Below are 18,840 nucleotides of genomic sequence, written 5' to 3'. Positions count from 1 at the left end.
TTTTAATAGTTGTCCACTCGCTTGGTTTGACTGGTGACTGAAAAAGGGGGAACACTGTCTATGCTCTGGCTCTCTGAAACTGGTGAAATTCCCACACATTGCTGTATAATGGCATTCCTTTGTTGCTGGTGGCAAGTGTCACTCCTCGCATATCAAGATAAGACTACTTGAACTCTCTGAAAGCATGTAATCAGTTAGTTACAAAAGGGAGGTCTTTAAACTTTAATAATATACAAGCTGAAAAAATGAACAATTTGTTTCAATAAAACTTCTGCTCTGTTTACTTGTATCTTACTGCAACTAAAATTAATAAGCAGGAAGAATAAAAACTGCGCTCCTGTCTCCATGCAACTACTTATATAGAAATTCACAGTGGTTGCCTGGAGATTTACTTAATCTGACAGGTTAATTTATCTGAGTATGGTCTCCCAGTATCAGATGGAGGTCCGTGCCACTGGTGAACTTCAGGTCAGCAAAATTAAGATACTGAGTTTTTAAATGGATAAATTGTTTCAGTCCATTTTAGAGTTTTAAAAGCTCTCTCTCTCTCTCTCTCTCTCTAGTTCTTGCGGAAGGTTTGGGAGGCTTGAGGCACAGAATGGTCTGTTCTCTGTCATTACACCTGTTCTGAGAGTACAGGTAGCTCACCGTGGGGCCAGATGAGGAAGGATGGTGCTCTATTCAGTTTCTACCTATATATATTCCCAAACTTCTCCAACAAAACAGCTGTCTGTTAATGGCATATTACCATTAGATAAGCAATTAACAGTATTGACATTTTGGGGAAAGTTGAATAAAGAAAAGAGTCCATTTAAGCATCCAAAATGACCTTGTAGTTTGTGCCTGCTTTTGCTTGTGAAGCTATTGTGATTGCATGCTAGTTTTTATAGGTAAACAGCTATTTTGGTCTGCTCATTTGCTTGCCCAGATAACTCATGTATATGTAAAATCATGCTACTTGCACTTGGAAATGTATGTATTTTTGCATATATGGACTGCTTTTTTTAAAAAATGGCCTTTTAATTGTCATGGGATTTTAGAATTAACACTCTGTTGTGATGAAGGGAGGCCGCTCACACCTCTCAGAGCTATGGCTTGTGTAGCTAACCAGACTTGTGAAGATAGTCCTATGTTAGTTCCAGTTTTTGTTCACAGCCAGAAACTTCTCAAAAAGCTTCAATTCTGTGGAAGGTGATGGGGTCAGCAGAGAAGTGTTGGTATGGCATGTGATTGAGTAATAGTTTATTTGTATTCCAGCCTTTCCTACAAGGTGCGAGGCTATGTTTTGAAGAGTTTACAATCTTAGATGTCAGGCAACATAAGAAGACTGGAATACAGGCAGACAATCAAAATACATACACTTACATAACAAATACTTTTTGTTGTTAAATACATCTATCAGCTATAGCTGTCTGCTTTTCAACCAGTGGGGTATAAATTCCAGCTCAGCCTAACCTTAGCAGTGACTCAGAATGCCTGGAGTTTCATCTGCTTTTCCCTACAGCAGGGGTCTGATTTTTCACTCACTGAAGTCAATGGTATCATTCCTTTCAGTGGATGCAGGATTGAGCTCCAGGCTTCCTATTTTATTCCATTTCCTTCCCAGCAAATACAACCAGTTGGGTGCCTTATTTATGAAGGAGAGTGGAGTGACTTCAGCTGTAGCAAAAAATACTTGTGTATACTTAAAACATCCTGCCGCTTATAAGCCACTTTCCCCTACTTCAGGGATGCTCAAAAGTTACTGTATATCTACACAGCAATGTAAGCCTAGGGTTAGTGGGACTTGAGTCATCTGACCCATGTCAGAGAACCCTGGGTTTGAGCATCTACACTGCATTTTAACCCTAGGTTAAGGATTTTCTGACCTGTGCTCAAACCTAGGCTCGGGCATCCACACTGCAGTGCACAGGTCTGAGTCAAAGTAATCCTATCCCAGAGTGTCTAGCGCCCCTCCCTCCCGCCCTATGAATGTGTTGCACTGTGGAAAACTCTACTGCCCATCCTGTTTCCTACTGTGAGGGTGCTATTGATGGGACTCAGGTGCCCATAACGAGTACAGAAACTGCAAAACTAGTTTCTCTGATGGCTGTCTCAGTAGAATGACTGCAGTTTGAGGAGGCTTTATACTGAACTACCATTGATCTGAGACTGGGGCTCTCTACCTCTAGGCTGAATCATATGGGCAGGAAAATGCCCATGTGCACCGATTCTGAGGATAATCAGGACATCATTCTTCAGGACTGTCAAACTATTGAAATGAAACTTTGCCATTCTTAATTTTTTAAATTGGGATATTCAGTGAAAGTGTTTTTGTTTGGTTCATTTTTTATTTATTTTTGTCTGTTTTGAAGTTTGACATAAAATGTAGGTTTCAGAAGAAAAACACCCCCTCCCACCCCCCACCTGGCTGCTGCTGGCTGCCGAGCAATGATGTGCCTCCCCAGGGCTTGCGGTGCAGTGTGCTCCAGCACCTCCCCCTGGGATACTTTATCCCTGCTCCTGCTGCATCCTTGGTGGCAGGGATAAGAGATGCCCAGGAGGCTGTGGGGAAGTTTTGAGCTCCCACCCTCTCCCATGCATGCTGCCTGGGCACTCCTACACACGCAGCTCAAAGGGCAGGAGGGGTCTGGGAGCGTGGGGCTGCCCTGCAGGGTGGGGAAACAGCAGAGCTCCCGGCTCAGCATGGCCAGGGGAGGGATGACCCCCAACATCCTGGCAGCGAGGAGCCACCTCCCACCTGTCAGCTTTGCTTCTGCTCTGGACAAGCGCTACGCAACATTGCATAAGAGCTGTTGCTGAAGCCACCATCGCAGGAGGCTGCGGGAAGGTTTTCGGGCTGGCTCCTACTCACCACCCTGACAGTGCATGCTGCCCAGCCAGTGGGAACCACAAAGCGGAGCAGGGACTAAACGGCTGCCCGACAGGGAGGGGGAGCGGCCAGAGTGTTAGGGGTCATCCCTCCCCAGGCCATGCTGAGCTGGGAGCTCTACCACTCCCCCTCCCTGCAGGGCAGCTGTTTAGTGCCTGTTCTGCTCCCAAACCTCCCGCCTGCCCTCTCTGGGGTCTTGGGGTGGAGCATGGGCGGGACCTCAAGTGGAAGAGGCCACATGGGGCCTCGGAGGGAGAAGCTGAGTGGTGGTGTGGCCTCAGGGCAGAGCCTTGGTTCAGGCGCCAGGGCCCACAAAAGATTAATCCATCTCTGTAGGTGCTGAGCACCCCATATTAGGGTGGGGGGGTGCTTGAGCCCCACAGCACCCTCACAGTCAGCACTTATGCTGCAGGTTCTCTGATAGTGTGCTCAAAGACCAGTGTTCAGATGATGATGGATTAACGCTGATCTGACTGGCTGCCTTTTACAAAGGGAAGCGTGGCATATGTTTGAAATAGACTGCACCACACATCGTCGGCACAGAGATGACTAAGGAAGTTGCCCCAAGGAACTCTGGGACACATCCAGAGGACTTCCAGGACCCAAGTCAAGCTGGGGTCTTGTACACACAGGAAAGCAATAGGGCTCTGACCTTAGGTCCCAGCTTAACACTTGCTCAGACCCTCCAGCCCTGCAGGCTTCTGGGACCCTAGGTTCGAGCCCTGGGTTAACACAATTAGTATGTGGACACAAGGGGGGCTTAGGCTTGAGCCAGGAGCCCACGCTTACATTGCTGTGTAGACATATCCTGACTGGCACTTTCACACTCTCCCTTCCAGCCCGGGTGAGAGATTCCTTAGCCTGTTCACAGCTACACAGTAGTGCAGTTGCAATGGCACTAGGCTGTCAAAGAAATACTGTCCTTTCTTTATCTTATCAGTTGGAAGCTACTTTCAACTTTAAAAAGTGCAAGACTACATCTTCAGGTATATCTGCATTTTAAGGAGTAAGGCAATGCAATCCCCATAGACATGGATAATAGTTTTAGTTCCTTAAACCGTGGACACTTTAAACAAATAATGGAATGCAGAGTGATAAACACAGCCTAGAGCCTTTTAGAGTCTTTGGTTTATTTGTAGTCGGCAGCACTCTTCCTCTGGAATCGTTTGCTTTTTTTAACATCCTTTGCCAACAACTTCTCCTTGGGCTGATTGAATGGATCGTTTCTTTGTACTGATGACGTAGTTGATGCATCAGAGTGAAAAAGGGGCATCGTAGTTCACAGCCTCCAGTTTCCTGTCACAATGTTTCCACCCTTGATTTTCACAAAGGCAGCCACCCCCACAACTTCCAGTTTTTCTCTGACGTATAATACAGCTACGCTTTCTCCTTCTTTTACTTCTCCTTTTTGTAAAGCACATGCAATCTTATGTGAAAGATCATATTAAGGACAGTTCTAATAACACTGTGAACCTTAGTTGGATTCAAAATTGTCGTCAAAAAACACACAAGAAAATTGTATGGCTAGAATTTTCAAATGTGGAGGCCTAAAGCTCGGCTCTTGAAGATAGATGACAAAGCAAGCTCGTTACCTCTGACTGAAGTCACTTGGACCTGCAGAGGGCCAGTGCCTCTGAAAAATAAGGTTGCTTATTTGAGCACCAAACTATGGTAATAGGTGCCTAATATAAGGCCAGTTTTCAAGTGGTGATGCCTTGTTGTTTGTGGCTTCTGGAATAGTCGTTGTGCAACCCTTATAGATAGGTGTTGTGCTTCAAGAGTCACTTGCCAGGAGAAGTTTGCAGACTAAAGCCCTGATTTCACAGTTACAAGGTCCAAACCACCAACACCATCAGGAAGTGAGAACAGAGTGCTAGAATATCCAGGGCTTTTGCATCCCCAGGACAATTTGGTAAATCCTGAGCTTGACCTGAAAGAGGAGAAAACATCTGTAAACAATTAGCAATCACCTTCCCATGTTGCCCATTACACGTATTTCCTATCTTTTCCCTTCCGTTTTCTGTATCACCTCAGAAATGAAGTCAACTACACTTTCCTATTCCTATCCAGCTTCTGGCAGTCTACTAGTTATGGCTTCAGTCATTCTAGACAGAACAAGTCATTTTTTAAAATGAAGGGTAGCTTCCAGGGGTGAAAGTAAGTTAGAGGACTTACTGGTACGCTGGAGTCCTGAGCAGGGGGCATGGCCTCAACCAGAAGAGGCAGGGCCTTAAATCCCTGGGCCCTTTAAATCAAGATTTAAAGGGCCAGGGCTCCAGCTGCGGTAGTGGCGGCTGGGAGCCCGGGGCCCTTTAAATCATCCCCGAGCTACCAGCGGCTGGGAGCCCCAGGGCTTGGGGGCAATTTAAAGGGCCAAGGACTCCAGCTGCTGCTACTGCAGCAGAGCCCCAGGTCCTTTAAATCACTGAGGAGCCCTGGAAGCTCCCGGCTGCCACCGCTACCCTGGGGCTCTGGCAGAGCTTTAAAGGGTCTGGGGCTCTGCTGTGGTAGCGGCTGCCGAAGCCCCGAGCCCTGCTTCCCAAGCTCTGGGGTAGCAGCGGCCGGGCTCCATCCGCTGCTACCACCTCAGCCCTTTAAATCCACTCCGGAGCCCTGCTGCCGCTACCCCAGGGCTTCAGCAGTAGCGCTCCGGTGGGGATTTAAAGGCCCGGGGCGGTAGCGGTGGCTGGAGCTCCGGGGCCCTTTAAATCCCCGCCGCAGCCCTGCCAGCGCCGCTACCCCAGCGCTTTAAATTGCCCTCTGGGAAAGTTGGTCCCAGTATGGCGCACTGGCACTTACCAGTACGCTGTACCGGGGCGTACCGGCTTACTTTCACCTCTGGTAACTTCTCCCCTAAAATGTAAACAAATGTTAACACCTTTGTTGAACGTGGCAGTGAATGAACTTCAAATTTCCATTGAGTTGTACAGCTATGTTTGATATCAATGTATTATAGGATTTCTTTTTAAATCACTTACACTCTTATCTTTTGCATTTTGAATTATTTGAAACATTTCTTGCAGGTTTCTGAGTTCACCCCAGTAAAGAGATAGCATAGGGGATTGTAACAGATCTGAAATATTTCCCTTCACAAGAGAGACACTGGAGACCAAACAAATAATGAGATACTCTCTACTGCTGTGGTGATGATATTGTTTAGACCCTTGGCAAAACCACAATAGTGACAAAAGAAGATATACCAGAGACCTCCTAGGGTCCCAGGCCAGGATCTTTTATTTACATTCCTTAAACTGCAATAATTATTAAACAGTTCAGCCTATGGAGACATTTCCCCAACCATTATATGGGCCAGAGTCCTTCTCTGTGAAGACCAGGTTCTATTTTATTGTACTTGGTGTAGGTTCGTTCTCCTGCCCTGATCACTGTAGTAGGTGGGTGCTTTCCAGCAGTATATTAAGCAACATGACTAACAGCTGTCACCATGTAGTTTGTTCTTTCTCTCATCCTTTCCCCAGAAGGAGAATTGTGTTCTGTCAGGTAAACAACTGTTTAACCTCTGGTGGTCCTCAATAAATCCTTGAGGTAGAATAAGATACAAGGGTTTTCTGGGCCGGGACCAGCTTGAAGCTCCCTGCTGTTGGCCCAGAAGAGTTCTCTCTTTGAGCCCCAATGTGCTAGTACAGTCACCCCCAGGACAAAGAGAATCTCTGAGGTTTTAAAAAAGAAAAAAAAGTGAAAAAAGTATTTGTTTATTTACAGAACAGCAAATAGCTGCTGAAGCGCTTTAATAGCTAAACCAAAAGGTAGACATTTAACTGAGCTTGTGCTCTCTCTCTCTCTCTCTCAGCGCGTTCCAACAAGAGAACTAATGGAAGACAACGTCCAACAAATTGACTGTTCTTCCCTCTTCCATGGGTGGTTGCTGGAGATATAACTGTTAGAGCCATTGAGGAAATAGTTTCCCCATGAAAATTTATGACAAAAGCAAATATTTTTCCTTTGTCTATTTTTTTGTTGAAATTTCAGGTTTGTTGCAACCAAAAGGTGAGTATTTTATGAGAACCTACACAATTTTTACAAAATTTGAATTTTTTAATCAAAATTTGTTCAGTTGAAAAACCACTTTTAATTTAAAAAGTTGTCAGAAAATTTGAGTAATATATATATTCCTCCTTCAAATGTAGGTGACTGAGGGTGAACGCCAACTCTTCCCTCTCTTCTCCTCTTTTCTGTAATCTTAGGCCTTGTCTACTTACTCTGCCCAGTTTCGTCAGCAAAAGGAAGCTTTTGTTGACAAAACAGTGGAGGTATATGCACTGCATTGCTACTTTTGGCAGCAAAACTCTCCTGTTTTGCCAACAAAATAAGACCACCTAGACGAGTCATAAAGCTTTTTGTGGGAAAGTTAGAGTGACAAAGTGTCCATGTAGAACACAGTGTCTACACTGAACGATGGGATTGAGATACCTGCATCATGTGATGATGCAGGACCTGCCCCATGAGGCATTGCAAACCCTTCCCAAAGCACCCTGTGGCCAGTTGAACAGTGGAATAGCTACCCACAATGCACTGCTCTCTCTGTCAATGCAAGAGCTGCTGGTGTGGATGTGCTCTGCTGACACAAGGAGCATAGTGCGGCTATGCAACAGCAGTTTAATTAAAGCAGGGCTGTATGTCAGCATAACTTGCGTTGACAAAAGTCTGTAGTGTAGACAAGGCCTCACTGTTGCCATGAAAACTCTGCCCCTAGTTTTCACAAGGTTGACTCCTGATCAGTTGATCATTCCTTTGGAATGTAACTGGCAAGAGAAGTCTTGGCTGCCTTAGGTCTTTTTGTGGGGTGACTTAGTCCATTGTCATGAATGGTCTTAAAGATGAAAACTACTGTTTTGAAATTAATCCTGTGTGCTTTGAAAGGCCTATGAGTCAGGCTGGAGTTGCTAAGGAGGAAGGCTGCTGCATTTTGCACCATTTGGAACTTTTAAAAGTAGGGGGGGGAGATTTCCTGTAATTCTAAAGCTCTTTCTTACAAGTAATGTACAATGCTGAGAACGTCTAAAAAGAAAAAATCATCTACTGCAAACTCCATAACTTAAATTCACAAAATACTTTTCTTTCCTTTTGGTTGTTTGAGAGAGTTTAGTGCTGCCTCTTTTTCAGACCCTAGAGAAATGTCATGTTGTGGGTGGGTTAATTTGTTCAGGGTTAATTCTTCTGGAATCAACCGTGTCTTTGATCTAAAGTATGTAAAATGAGTCATTAAGAATGTTTTACAGCATACACAAAGTGTAAGGGCGTTGATAATGCAAATTAAAACTCTGGAAAGCTAATTTAAGCTATCATCAGGACTGGAAATAGAGAATTTACCAATGAGGGGCAAATAATCAGATTGGTATAATGTTTAGGTAATAGTAATACATCTGAATTCAAATAATATATTATACTATATTATTTACCCCACAACCTCTCCCTAACTCCAAAGCCTGAGATCCCTCCTTAGCTTTGAGGTTTTAGGCAGCGGAGAGAGAGACACACACACACGAGTCAAAGGGTTATCCTCTTGTAATAACAATTTCTCTGCATAGCTCATATTCATTGCGCATAACTCACTGAGCCCAGAAGTCTCTACAAGTGACCTCGGTGGGGTTAATTATATGATGTGAATATGCTTAGAATTCAACAGCTGTATTTTACTTGCAGAACTGCACTGGGACAAGAGCCTTTTGAATCTTCCTTGTAAGGGTTTATGCAAATCCATCTACCTTATGTATTTCTAGGTCACCTATTACTGTGTTATTCAAGTGCCTTCTCAGATCTTTTGATTTGACTATTCATCTATACCAAGAGAACTTACAGAAGAAACTCTTGTTAATCCTAAGAGCCTTATGGCTAATGCTACGATTATGTCTCTGTGACTTCCAGAGACCACTGTGACATTTTCTGCTTCAGCCACCGGGCTGCAGGGCTGGAGCTGTCAACCAGCAGGGGCCCCAGATCTCTCAGCTGCCATAGGTGGTGGGGGACCCCCACAGCTCCCAGCCACTGTGGGGATGGACCCTGGAGCTGCAGTAACAGTGAGTGTTGGACCCCCCACTCCCCATTTTGTAAGTTATTTTTAGTAAAAGTCAGAGACAGGTCACAGGCTTCTGTGAATTTTTGTTTATTGCCCGTGACCTGTCCCTGACTTTTACTAAAAATAACCGTGACAAAATCTTAGCCTTACTTATGGCTGCCAAGTTGATAGATTTGTTCTTCTCTCACATTAAAAAGAGCAGTCTCTGGCCCTTAATAGTGGTTAATGTTTTATCAATACTGGCACGCAAAAAAATCAATCTAAAATAGTCCTATCAAGGATTTAAGTGGGAGTCCTTTCTGACAGTGAGTGTACATACTCCTTTCTTCTGTAGTTTGCAGGGACCAGTAAGGAGAGTTGCCAGTGACAGCAAAAGCCAAAAATCTATAGGACTTCCTTCTATTTACCAGTGCTTATAACAAGTCATACCAATTAGAGAATAAAACAAACTAGCCCTGCTAATGATCTAGCCTAATTCAAGGCAAGTTCAGGATTTTCACTTACCCGAAGGGGAAACATTTCTTTCCAAAGATTGATTATCTGGAGCTGGAAAAAACAAAAAATAAAAAATTATTCATTTATTTTTAAAAGGGAAAAAAAATGTACTATTGGATAGTTAAAAACCTTGTGCAGATTAAGCAGTCACAATTATCCAGCCATTTGTTATAATGACTGAATAATTTCTTTTCACATAGGAGGGGAAAAAAAAAAAAAAAGAGAGAGACCTTTATTGCATATTCTAGTCTCTGAATCCCATGAGTTACAGGGTAAGTTGGACTCTGTTCAGCTCTTTGTACATCAGATTTTCTCTTTGCATCCCAGCATTCAAGGACAAGTCACAGGTGCAAAGGTAGTTAATTTGGTGTCTTTGCTCTGAAAGGCCTGACCCTATTAAAATTACAAGAAGTCTTTCCTTTGAATTCCTTGGGTTTTGGAACAAACTCGTATGGGTTAAGCTGTTGATGCATGGGATAATGGACTGGAGTCTCCCACACCTTCTATTAATGTAGGTGTAGGGAAAGGATGCACCCAGCAGAATATGTAAACATAAAAACTTGGGAGGCACTCTCCCTAAGATGTGTTTCATTTAAAGAGGGGAATGTCAGAGGGATTTGGCTTCGCAGGTCTTGGATCCTCTGCTGATATTTGAGTCTTGAGGCTTCCCAAAGATTCTCATTCCTCCCCTTTGCCCGTCTCCTTGTTGTACTTAAATGAGGAAGTGGAGAGGTGAAAATCAGTGGAACTTTACCGTTTTTTAAATTTATCATGTCTAGTGTCAGCAATGTGAGTCTCCACCAGGTACAATAAGCTCAGTGGAGGATCTCCCACCTGAACTCCCTCCCTTTGAAATCAACTTCTAAAGGTCTTACATGAGACGTTGAGTTTAACTTTATACTTGTCCTTAGTTTTGGTCACTTTGTTTCTCGAGATGCAGGTATACACCTCTTCATCAGCAGGCTCAACTCCAGAGAGCATTAGAGAAAAGTTACCACGCTCCAGCTGATCCAAAAACAGCCTAGTTCTGTTGAGGTATCTTCTGGACTGATCTTTCAGCAAGTCCTTCCCATTGTAAAACAAATGCACTACCACTGATGTATTTATCTGCCAGTATATAGAATAATTGGAAATGTTCAGCTTTTCAGAAGTCTTAATGGCACATGGCAAAATAACGGTGTCTCCGCTGACTGCGTGGCACAAGGTTGTGTGGGGAACAGCTGTAAAATAAAAAAAAAAATGCTGAGTGTAAAAAGATAAATTTATATTGTCAAGGGATAAATTGTGCTGAGCACCCGCAACTCCCATTGGTCAGCACCTCTCAGAATTTGGCTCTAAATTGTCAATAACTGTAGTGGAGAGATCAATGTACCAACACCTATACACATCTTGAAAACAGTAGCTATTAATAGCCGCTAGCATTGATGGATCTCCTGTAAATCTATTAATCTATGGCACTTATATGGTCCACATTACCAACAGTATCTGAGAGCCTCAATCTTTAGTGCATTTATCCTCACAACACCCCTGTGAGTTTGGAAAATGTTATACCCATTTCTTAGATGGAGAGTCAGGCATTGAGAGACTAAGGCCCAGATCCACAAAGACATTGAGGCTCCTAACTTCCATTTAAATCAATGGAAGTTTAGGAGCCTACATACCATTGTGGATCGGGGCCCAACTCACTTGCTCAAGGTCAGATAGGAAATATGTGGTGGAGCAGTAAGTTGGACCTAGGTATCCCAAGTCCCAGACTAGTGCCTAAATCACAGCAAAAGTTGATCTCTGGGTATATTTTGTGTTTATCACTTATATAGAACTTGTCATAAATGTCTCTTGCCATTGTAAACTGTAGTAATCTGTTACTAGCTGGAATCCTGTGAAGAATATTCTTAAATGTGTTTCACTGTACAAGCTTGTGATGAACTATATTTCCCATGTTTCAGAGTGGTAGCCATGTTAGTCTGTATCAGCAAAAACAACAAGGAGTACCTGTGGCACCTTAGAGCCTAACAAATTTATTTGGGCATACGCTTTCGTGGATTAGAACCCACTTCATCAGATGCATGGAGTTGAAAATACAGGAGCAGGTATAAATACATGAAAAGATGGGAGTTGCCTTACTAAGTGTGAGGTGAGTCTGATAAGACAATTCAATTGACAGCAGGATACCAAGGGAGGAAAATTAACTTTTGAAGTGGTAATGAGAGTGGCCCATTTCAGACAGTTGACAAGAAGGTGTGAGTAACAGTAGGGGGGAAATTAGGTTTAGGTTTTGTAATGACCCAACCACTCCCAGTCTTTATTCAGGCCTAATCTGATGGTGTCCAGTTTGAAAATTAATTCCAGTTCTGTTGTAGTCTGAAGTTTTTTTGTTGAAGAACTGCCACTTTTAGGTCTGCTATTGAGTGATCGCAGAGATTGAAGTATATTTCCCATATAATAATTTCCTCTTTGAACAGAGTCTTGCTAGCTCTTTAACAACTAGGAGACCTATGCTGTATTCACTAATTTTGCAAATTAGTGAATAAGCAAACAAACATTTCAAAAATAATTAAAGAACTTGTCCCAAAATGTACTTTGTTTATTTTGACAAATTATTAATTTGTTTGACTACTTCATAATATAGGGGAAAACATACTACAATGTAGTTTATAAAAAATAATGAAGTTTTAGAAATGAGACTTTAAAAGCATTGAGGTTTGTTTAAGAGAGACTGTCAGGGAATTTAGGCTCAAAATATGGGTTTTATCAACATTTTGGAAAAAACCTAGTAGGAGACAGCCAGACATGTTGTAGGCACCTGGGGAGAAGGTTCCAGAACAGTGAAGCAAATGACCATCCCTTTCTGGTTCAATAGGTTCTGAGATGGTATATGTCTGACTAATCCTTTGTATTGTTAAACAAATATGCCTGCAGCAAAGAACTAAGCAGAAATCCACTCCTCTATTAGAAATAGTGCAATGAGGAAGTTCTTCCCTTATTTATCTGGGCATTTATAAAGATTAAGCAGAAAACTGATGCTGTGGTGGAATAAACCTCATAATTCCCTACAAACACATGTTAATCTTAAATACCAAAGAGGATGTGTGGCAGAGCCGTCCCAGTGGCACAGTCAGAAGGATTGAATGTGTACTTCCCCATTTTAAAAAGAAAGGTGAGCCAAAGATTTAATTAACCATGGAAATGTCTTAAAGGTTGACAAAAAGAAAAAGGAGGACTCGTGGCACCTTAGACACTAACAAATTTGAGCATAAGCTTTCCTGAGCTACAGCTCACTTCATTGTCAAACTTCAAAGGTTGACAAGTTTAACAACACATTCTTCCATTCAAGTGGTACCCATTTGGATGGCAGGAATTATATTTTCTTCTTGCTACATGGAGAATCATATACATAAATTCCACTAAATTTAATGAGAATGGTGCTTTTAGCAAAGGAGCCAAAGATTTAGCCATATGCTGTAGTCCTATCCTGCTCTTCTGTTCCATTATGTTCAAAAGCACTGTAACAAACTTCTAGAAGGCCTGACTCCAACTGGGCAAAGACTTGGGACTTAAGGTCTTTAACAGAAAACTCCCAGGACTCATTATTTTACCGTGATCATAATATATAGTTTTCCTAGGGTAACCTCTTTGGTGTTATACCCCTGGCATGTGTAATGCCTGCTTTCTAAACAGCTTAATGCCAAGCACTCATCAGCAACCCAACCCTATACTACCATGGCAGGGCATGTGCAATGAAGGAGAACAATTTCAATAAGCAAACAGATGTAGAATGAGTGATTATAAAGAGTGAGAAAATTATTTTTAATATTATGAAATGTAGGAGTCTCCATCTTCTGGTTTTTAGATTGTTACACTAATCTGCAGTTTGATTAACACATGCAAGCCTCTTCACTAACTAGTGGATGCATATTGTAGTATACTTACCACCAGGGAAAAAGTACAGCAGTGAGTAGGAGAGTATCCAGAAGACATATTCTCTATATAGTACAAAAAAACAGAGAAAAGTAGAATTATGATATGGGAATAATCTTGGCTCTGATACTCCAGGATTGTTGCTTAGTTAGCATAGCTAACATTACATTTTTGTTATATCCAATAAATCATCCCATGCTATAATGTTTTTATCCAGATTCAAATTGATACCCAGATTAGACTCTCAGCTGGATTAATCTTTTAGCGTTGGGTGTCAGTCGTGACTTTTGGCTTCGGATCTGAACTTCCCCACAGTTTGAGGTGATTTTGGATCTTGTGTTCCTATGCAGGCCCATCTGGGGTATGTTCATTGAAGTAAGTTAGCCAATGTGTACATAGACATAGTCTGGTCTTGACATTATTCTCTGCTCTTGTGGCAGTCATGTGCACCACCCGATGAGTTGCACTGCGGTAAAGTTTACCTGTTCATTTTTGCAGTGTCCTAGTCACCGTGAATCCTTTCACTCCATTAGCTGGGGTGGTTTTCCCTGTACAAAGAACAGGGACACAGAGGGAATGGTGAATGATTTCTGTTGTCCAGGGGAATTTATCCAAAGGAGGATGAAGGGAATAAGTTTCCTATTCCATCCACTCACTATTGCTGTGGTTCAATCTATTCTCTCTGTTCATTAGTTCATAACATTAAACATAGGTAAAATGAAGGACTGCATTTTCAGCAGGGTGTGGGATGGATGAAATTCTACAACTCCCTTGAGGGCCAGCCTTGGATGTAGGATTGCCAACTTTCTAATTGCACAAAACTGAAGACCCTTGCCCCGCCCGTTCTGAGGCCCTACCATTGCCCCATCCCTCCTTAGGCCCTGCCTCCACCTCACTCCAGCCCCTCTCCCTCTGTCACTCACTCTCCCCCACCCTCACTCATTTTCACTGTGCTGGGGCATTGGGTTGGATGAGGGAGGGGGTGAGGGCTCCGGCTGGGAATGAGGGGTTTGGGGTGCAGAAGGGTGCTCTAGGCTTGGGCCAAGGGGTTTGGAGTGCAGGAGTGAGCTTGAGGCAGGGGGTTGGGGTGTAGGAGGGAGTGCAGGCTCTGGGTGGGAGTGTGGGCTCTGGGGTGGGGCCAGGGATGAGGGGCTTGGGGTGTTGGAGCGGGGGGTTGGAGTGCAGGAAGGGGTGTGGGCTCTGGGAGGGAGTTTGGGTGCAGGAGGGGGTTCCAGTCTAAGGCAGGGGGTTGAGGGCAGGAGGTGACTTGGGGTGCAGGATCCGGCTGGTTGGCGCTTACCTCAGGCAGTTCCCAGGCAATGGTGTAAGGCAGGCTCCCTGCAGCTCCCAGAAGCAGCCGGCATGTCTAGCCCAGCTCCTAGGTGCAGGGGTAGCCAAGCAGCTCCTCGCCCGCAGTCACCACCCCCATAACTCCCATTGGCTGCTGTTCCCGGCCAATGGAGCTGCAGAGCCGGTGCTGGGGGCAGAATGTGGAGCTTCCATGATCACCTCTGTGCCTAGGGGCCGGACCTGGCTGCTGCTTCTGGGGAGCTGCACAGAGCCTGGGCCCCCGCTGCATTGTTAACCGGACTTTTAACAGCCCGTTCAGCAGTGCTGACCAGAGCCACCAGGGTCCCTTTTTGACCAGGCATTCCGGTCGAAAACTGGATGCCTGGCCAACCCTATTTGGATCTTTTAGTGTCTCAAGTGAGGCGAGTATTAGACACTATCACCGGCTTGCTGGCCCTTTAAGGGGAGTCAGGCTCAGTCTTGCCTGTGAGCTAGCAGTTAGCCCCCAGCTGATCCTGCAGTGGGCGGCTTAATTAACATTAGTGCCCTCAGCTATGAAAGTGTCAGGGGGCACTACAGAGAGAGGAGAGCTCGTTCAGGAGAAGATGACTCAGCAGATAGGAGAACTCCCCAGGGGAGGAAATAGGGTGTGACAGGTTCCGAGGGGGCGATGCAGAGCTACTGTCCCACTGGGGGCCCTTAGTCACACCTTTCGGCCCCTCGGGCACGGGGGCGCGCCGACCCGAGTCTGCGGCATTCGGGATTCTGCTACCCAAGGCAGGTTGGCTGGGGTAGGGGAACGGAGGCCCACCCAACTCCACTGCGTTCCAGCCCAGGGCCCTGACAGTGGCCGAAGGCGAAGGTCCCGCTGCTGGGTCAGCGGGGGACCATCCGCTCCCCGCTGACCAAATACACCCACTACGCTGTGCAGTTCTGCCCCGGGCTACTTCCTACCCGGTCACTCAAGCGGGCCTCTCCGGTCCCTCCAGCTCGTCCGGGTATTCAGCTGCTGGTAGCTCCAGCTCCCCGCTCTGTGTCAGGTTCACGCTGGCCCAGGTTACAGCCTGGCCCCTTGGCGGCTGGCAGTCCTGGTCACCACAGTCCTTCCTCCAGGTCAGGTTTCTCCTGGGTCAGCAGCAGGGTCTGGAGGGAGCAGCCTGTGTCTGTCTGCTCTCCCTGGACTAAGGGACCCGCCCTTTGTACTTCCTGTCCAACGCCTCCCCTTCCGGGGATTGGCGTGAACTTGGCCTGGCCCTGCCCACTCAGGCTGAGAGGCTGGCTCTTTACCCTCTGGTTCGGAGGGAAGCCACCCTAGCTTCCTACATAGGGCCTGGTGAAGTCAGGCTGGACAGAACCGCAGAGAGCAGGTGAGATTTCTGGGGGTGACCCTGAGGTGAAAGCTGTGCGAAGCAGGGAGATCCTTGGCAGAAGCTGGCAGTGCCTAAGGAGGGAAGCTAATGAAGAAAGCTGCTAAGAAGAGCCTCTGGGGAAAAGCCCTGGGCTGTAGGGCTCAGCCAAAAGAGCAAAGATAGAATGTGGCAGTGCCTGGGAGCAGGGAACTTCAGCACGGCCTGAGAAGGGCAGGAGGGTCATTTGTTTTGCTGTTTGTTCAAGTTTGTTAGTTGGCCTCTCCTTATGCGGGAAGAGGACTGAACTTAAATGTGACCTGGCTACAGGGCTAGGCCATTGTGTGGCCAAAGAAGTGGTCACCAGGAGGTGCTAGCCATGTGGATCCCTGCAATACCATGTTTGAAAAACTACCAAAATGTGGTGGGGTTTTCAGTGAAGAGTAATTCCCTAAACAGTTATAAAGGCCAGTCAGGTCTTGTTACCAACCTAAACTGCTGAAGAGATACTTTGTTTTGATTTAGAACATGGAAAAGCACTTTCCAACAGCCCCAGGCAACTTTCACAGCAATTAAAATATTGCACCATATAAAAATTGCAATTCTAGAAGCCAATCAAATTAGCCCAACCCTGCAATAAAACTGAATCAGCCAGCTTGACAATTAAACATGCAAACCCACAGCTTTCCCAAATGCCTGAAAAAACACATGGGCCTTGTATTATGGCCTGGAGATCGATAGATTCAGATTATTTCTTACGGGGGGGGGGAATTCCAAAGCCATGGGCTCTTCATGCCCATGTTGACCATAGGAAAATCATTTATTTTAAAACATACAATCTATTTTCCTAGTCTGAAGTAGATATAAGAACAGCCTATCAGCAACCTTCCCTTCAATTAACACAGGGGAACTCCACCTGAGAACTTTTGCTGAATAGAACTGTCAGAGTAACAGGAAGAAAAATAATTCTTTAGGTAGATATGTTCCAGGCCATGTTTGACCCAGAAATCAATAAGCAGCCATTGGATGGTGGGTCAGCAGATCATAGAGAGCTGGTATAGTGTGCTCCTAGTGTGATATATGAGTTTGAGTCACATTTTGATACCTTATCTAAAACAGTGGTTTTTCACCCAGAACCCGAAATCTAGCTGTGACTTTTTGCAGCAATGCACCCAAATGCTTTGGCTGCAGAGGACAGGGGGATTAGGGCCTGGGTGAGAAATGAGAGTTGGCTTGGGAGTACTGGGTGGGTTTGGTTGGTGGCGCTTGTTGGATACTGGTAGGGTGCTGGGATGGGAGGACCTGGGAAGGGCGGCCATATCATGAGCCATCTTTGTGTTGTGCCTCCCTGGTTACAAAGTCCTGATCTACAGTCAGCTGTGGATCTAATAGAACCTCCAAACTGAACTCGAATAATGAACGGTGGGCACACACCACCCTTAAGAGGGCTGATATCTTTGCCAACTCTTCCTCTCGGCTCCCCAAGTCTACCACACCACCGAGCAATGAGAGTATTGCTGGTTTACAGTGAGATTCTTCAGTGCAGTGTGGTGGTGAAACTGAACAAACTTCTACTCTATAAGACACAGACACTTTCAAAAGGGTTAACCAGAAACCCTAGTAGTTGGACTAAGAGAACCAAGAAGGGAATTGCCAGGCATCATTTTAGGGTTTGTGGGTTATTAATTAGTCCCTTTAGGATTTTCTTGAGTTATTTGGCTTTTAAGAGAAAGTAGAGTTGTCTGATGCTTGTTGCCTGAACTTAAAAAAAACAAACAGACAAACTCTTTTACATAGTGACCTACTCCTGTAAACCATGACACTAAAGTTAGGAGAGACATGCCAAACTTCTACTCTCCAGTGAAAAGAAGCTGAAAAAATGATGGGTTTTCATGGCAAACACCCTTTGCCTGTGTAACGCTGATAGACCTGGATTCTCGGTGGGCGGTATTGAACCTGCAGTCTCGGGAGCTTAGTGAATGAACCTCTATTGCATGAGCTAAAAGCCAAATGACTGTTAGCTAAGGCTGCAGAGTAGACTCCTTAATCTTTCTCTCTAAGTGGTCTCGGTGCCACAAGATGGGACAGAACACCACACCCAGAAGGTGTGTGGGTTATACCTGTCTCAACCAACACAATCCTCTTACCTTGATATCTGGCTTTCAGGGCACTCGTAGGTGAACGTGCAAATAGAACTCCAGATCTGGCTTCTCTGACAGATTGTGCTGATGATTCAGCAGTCCATACTGAAACTTGGCAATACTCCCAGCCTTCTCTTAAGCATACCAAACCTGTAAATGGAATGAAAGGTCATTCACTGCAGCTCATTCAATGAGATTTTTCCCAAATGTGTCTCAAGTCGACAAAGACACTGGCCAGACTCCATAAAGATGTAGCTCTTCCTAATCTTAAATCACTTTGTTGGTTTTTGTTTCTAAAGTCACAGAACCATATGAAATTAACTCTAATCTGAAGGTAAATTTCTGGGGATTTCCAGGCTTTGGACAGGGCTTTGGCAGCTGCTGCTTATTCATTTTACCTGTTGCATAGTTCATCTTCTCAGCAAATGAGAGCCTTGTAGGATTATCTGCTGCATTTCCTTTGATGCTTCGAAAGTGATGCACTGCTATTTCTCATGCTGCATGCTGCCAAACATGACTAGGTCACGCAAAGTGAAAGGCCAGCCACAGAGTGTGGGCTCAGTCTTCAGATACACTGTAGCAGAGCTTGGGCCATCTGTGGGATGGAGGAGTAAAGGTGACTTATGCCACCTTTCTGCCCTCCCCTCAATCCTGGAGGCTGTTTGGCCTCTGACATAATCTACAACAATCTCACGGCTGTTCAGAATTGCTGTGGTTTGTGATAGCCTTGTAGAAGGTTGTCAT

General features: G+C 44.9%; 1 protein-coding gene across 4 annotated transcripts in view; it reads right to left on the bottom strand.

Annotated features, from left to right (window-relative positions):
• Positions 1-1,225: 1,225 nt before the first annotated feature.
• Positions 1,226-18,840, bottom strand: part of LOC311517577 (uncharacterized protein) — a 43,869-nt gene continuing 26,254 nt past the window's right edge. For 3 of the 4 annotated variants that reach the window (XM_084622528.1, XM_084622526.1, XM_084622527.1), the window contains 6 exons: positions 18,103-18,246; positions 13,802-13,867; positions 13,332-13,384; positions 10,277-10,621; positions 9,411-9,452; positions 1,226-4,802 (listed from right to left, as the gene is read on the bottom strand). In XM_084622528.1, the coding sequence (XP_084478654.1) occupies positions 4,699-4,802; positions 9,411-9,452; positions 10,277-10,621; positions 13,332-13,384; positions 13,802-13,809 (552 nt within the window). In that variant the 5' untranslated portion in view covers positions 13,810-13,867; positions 18,103-18,246 and the 3' untranslated portion in view covers positions 1,226-4,698. Of the gene's footprint in view, positions 4,803-9,410; positions 9,453-10,276; positions 10,622-13,331; positions 13,385-13,801; positions 13,868-15,563; positions 15,753-18,102; positions 18,247-18,840 lie in introns of all 4 variants that reach the window. The other variant, XM_084622529.1, reaches the window with a different exon arrangement.

This window comes from Lepidochelys olivacea (genome assembly GCF_965140295.1).
Source record: "Lepidochelys olivacea isolate rLepOli2 genome assembly, chromosome: 1".
NCBI lineage: Eukaryota > Metazoa > Chordata > Testudines > Cheloniidae > Lepidochelys > Lepidochelys olivacea.
Note: the sequence above shows the minus strand (reverse complement) of the source record. Positions and strands in the feature narration are given on the sequence as shown.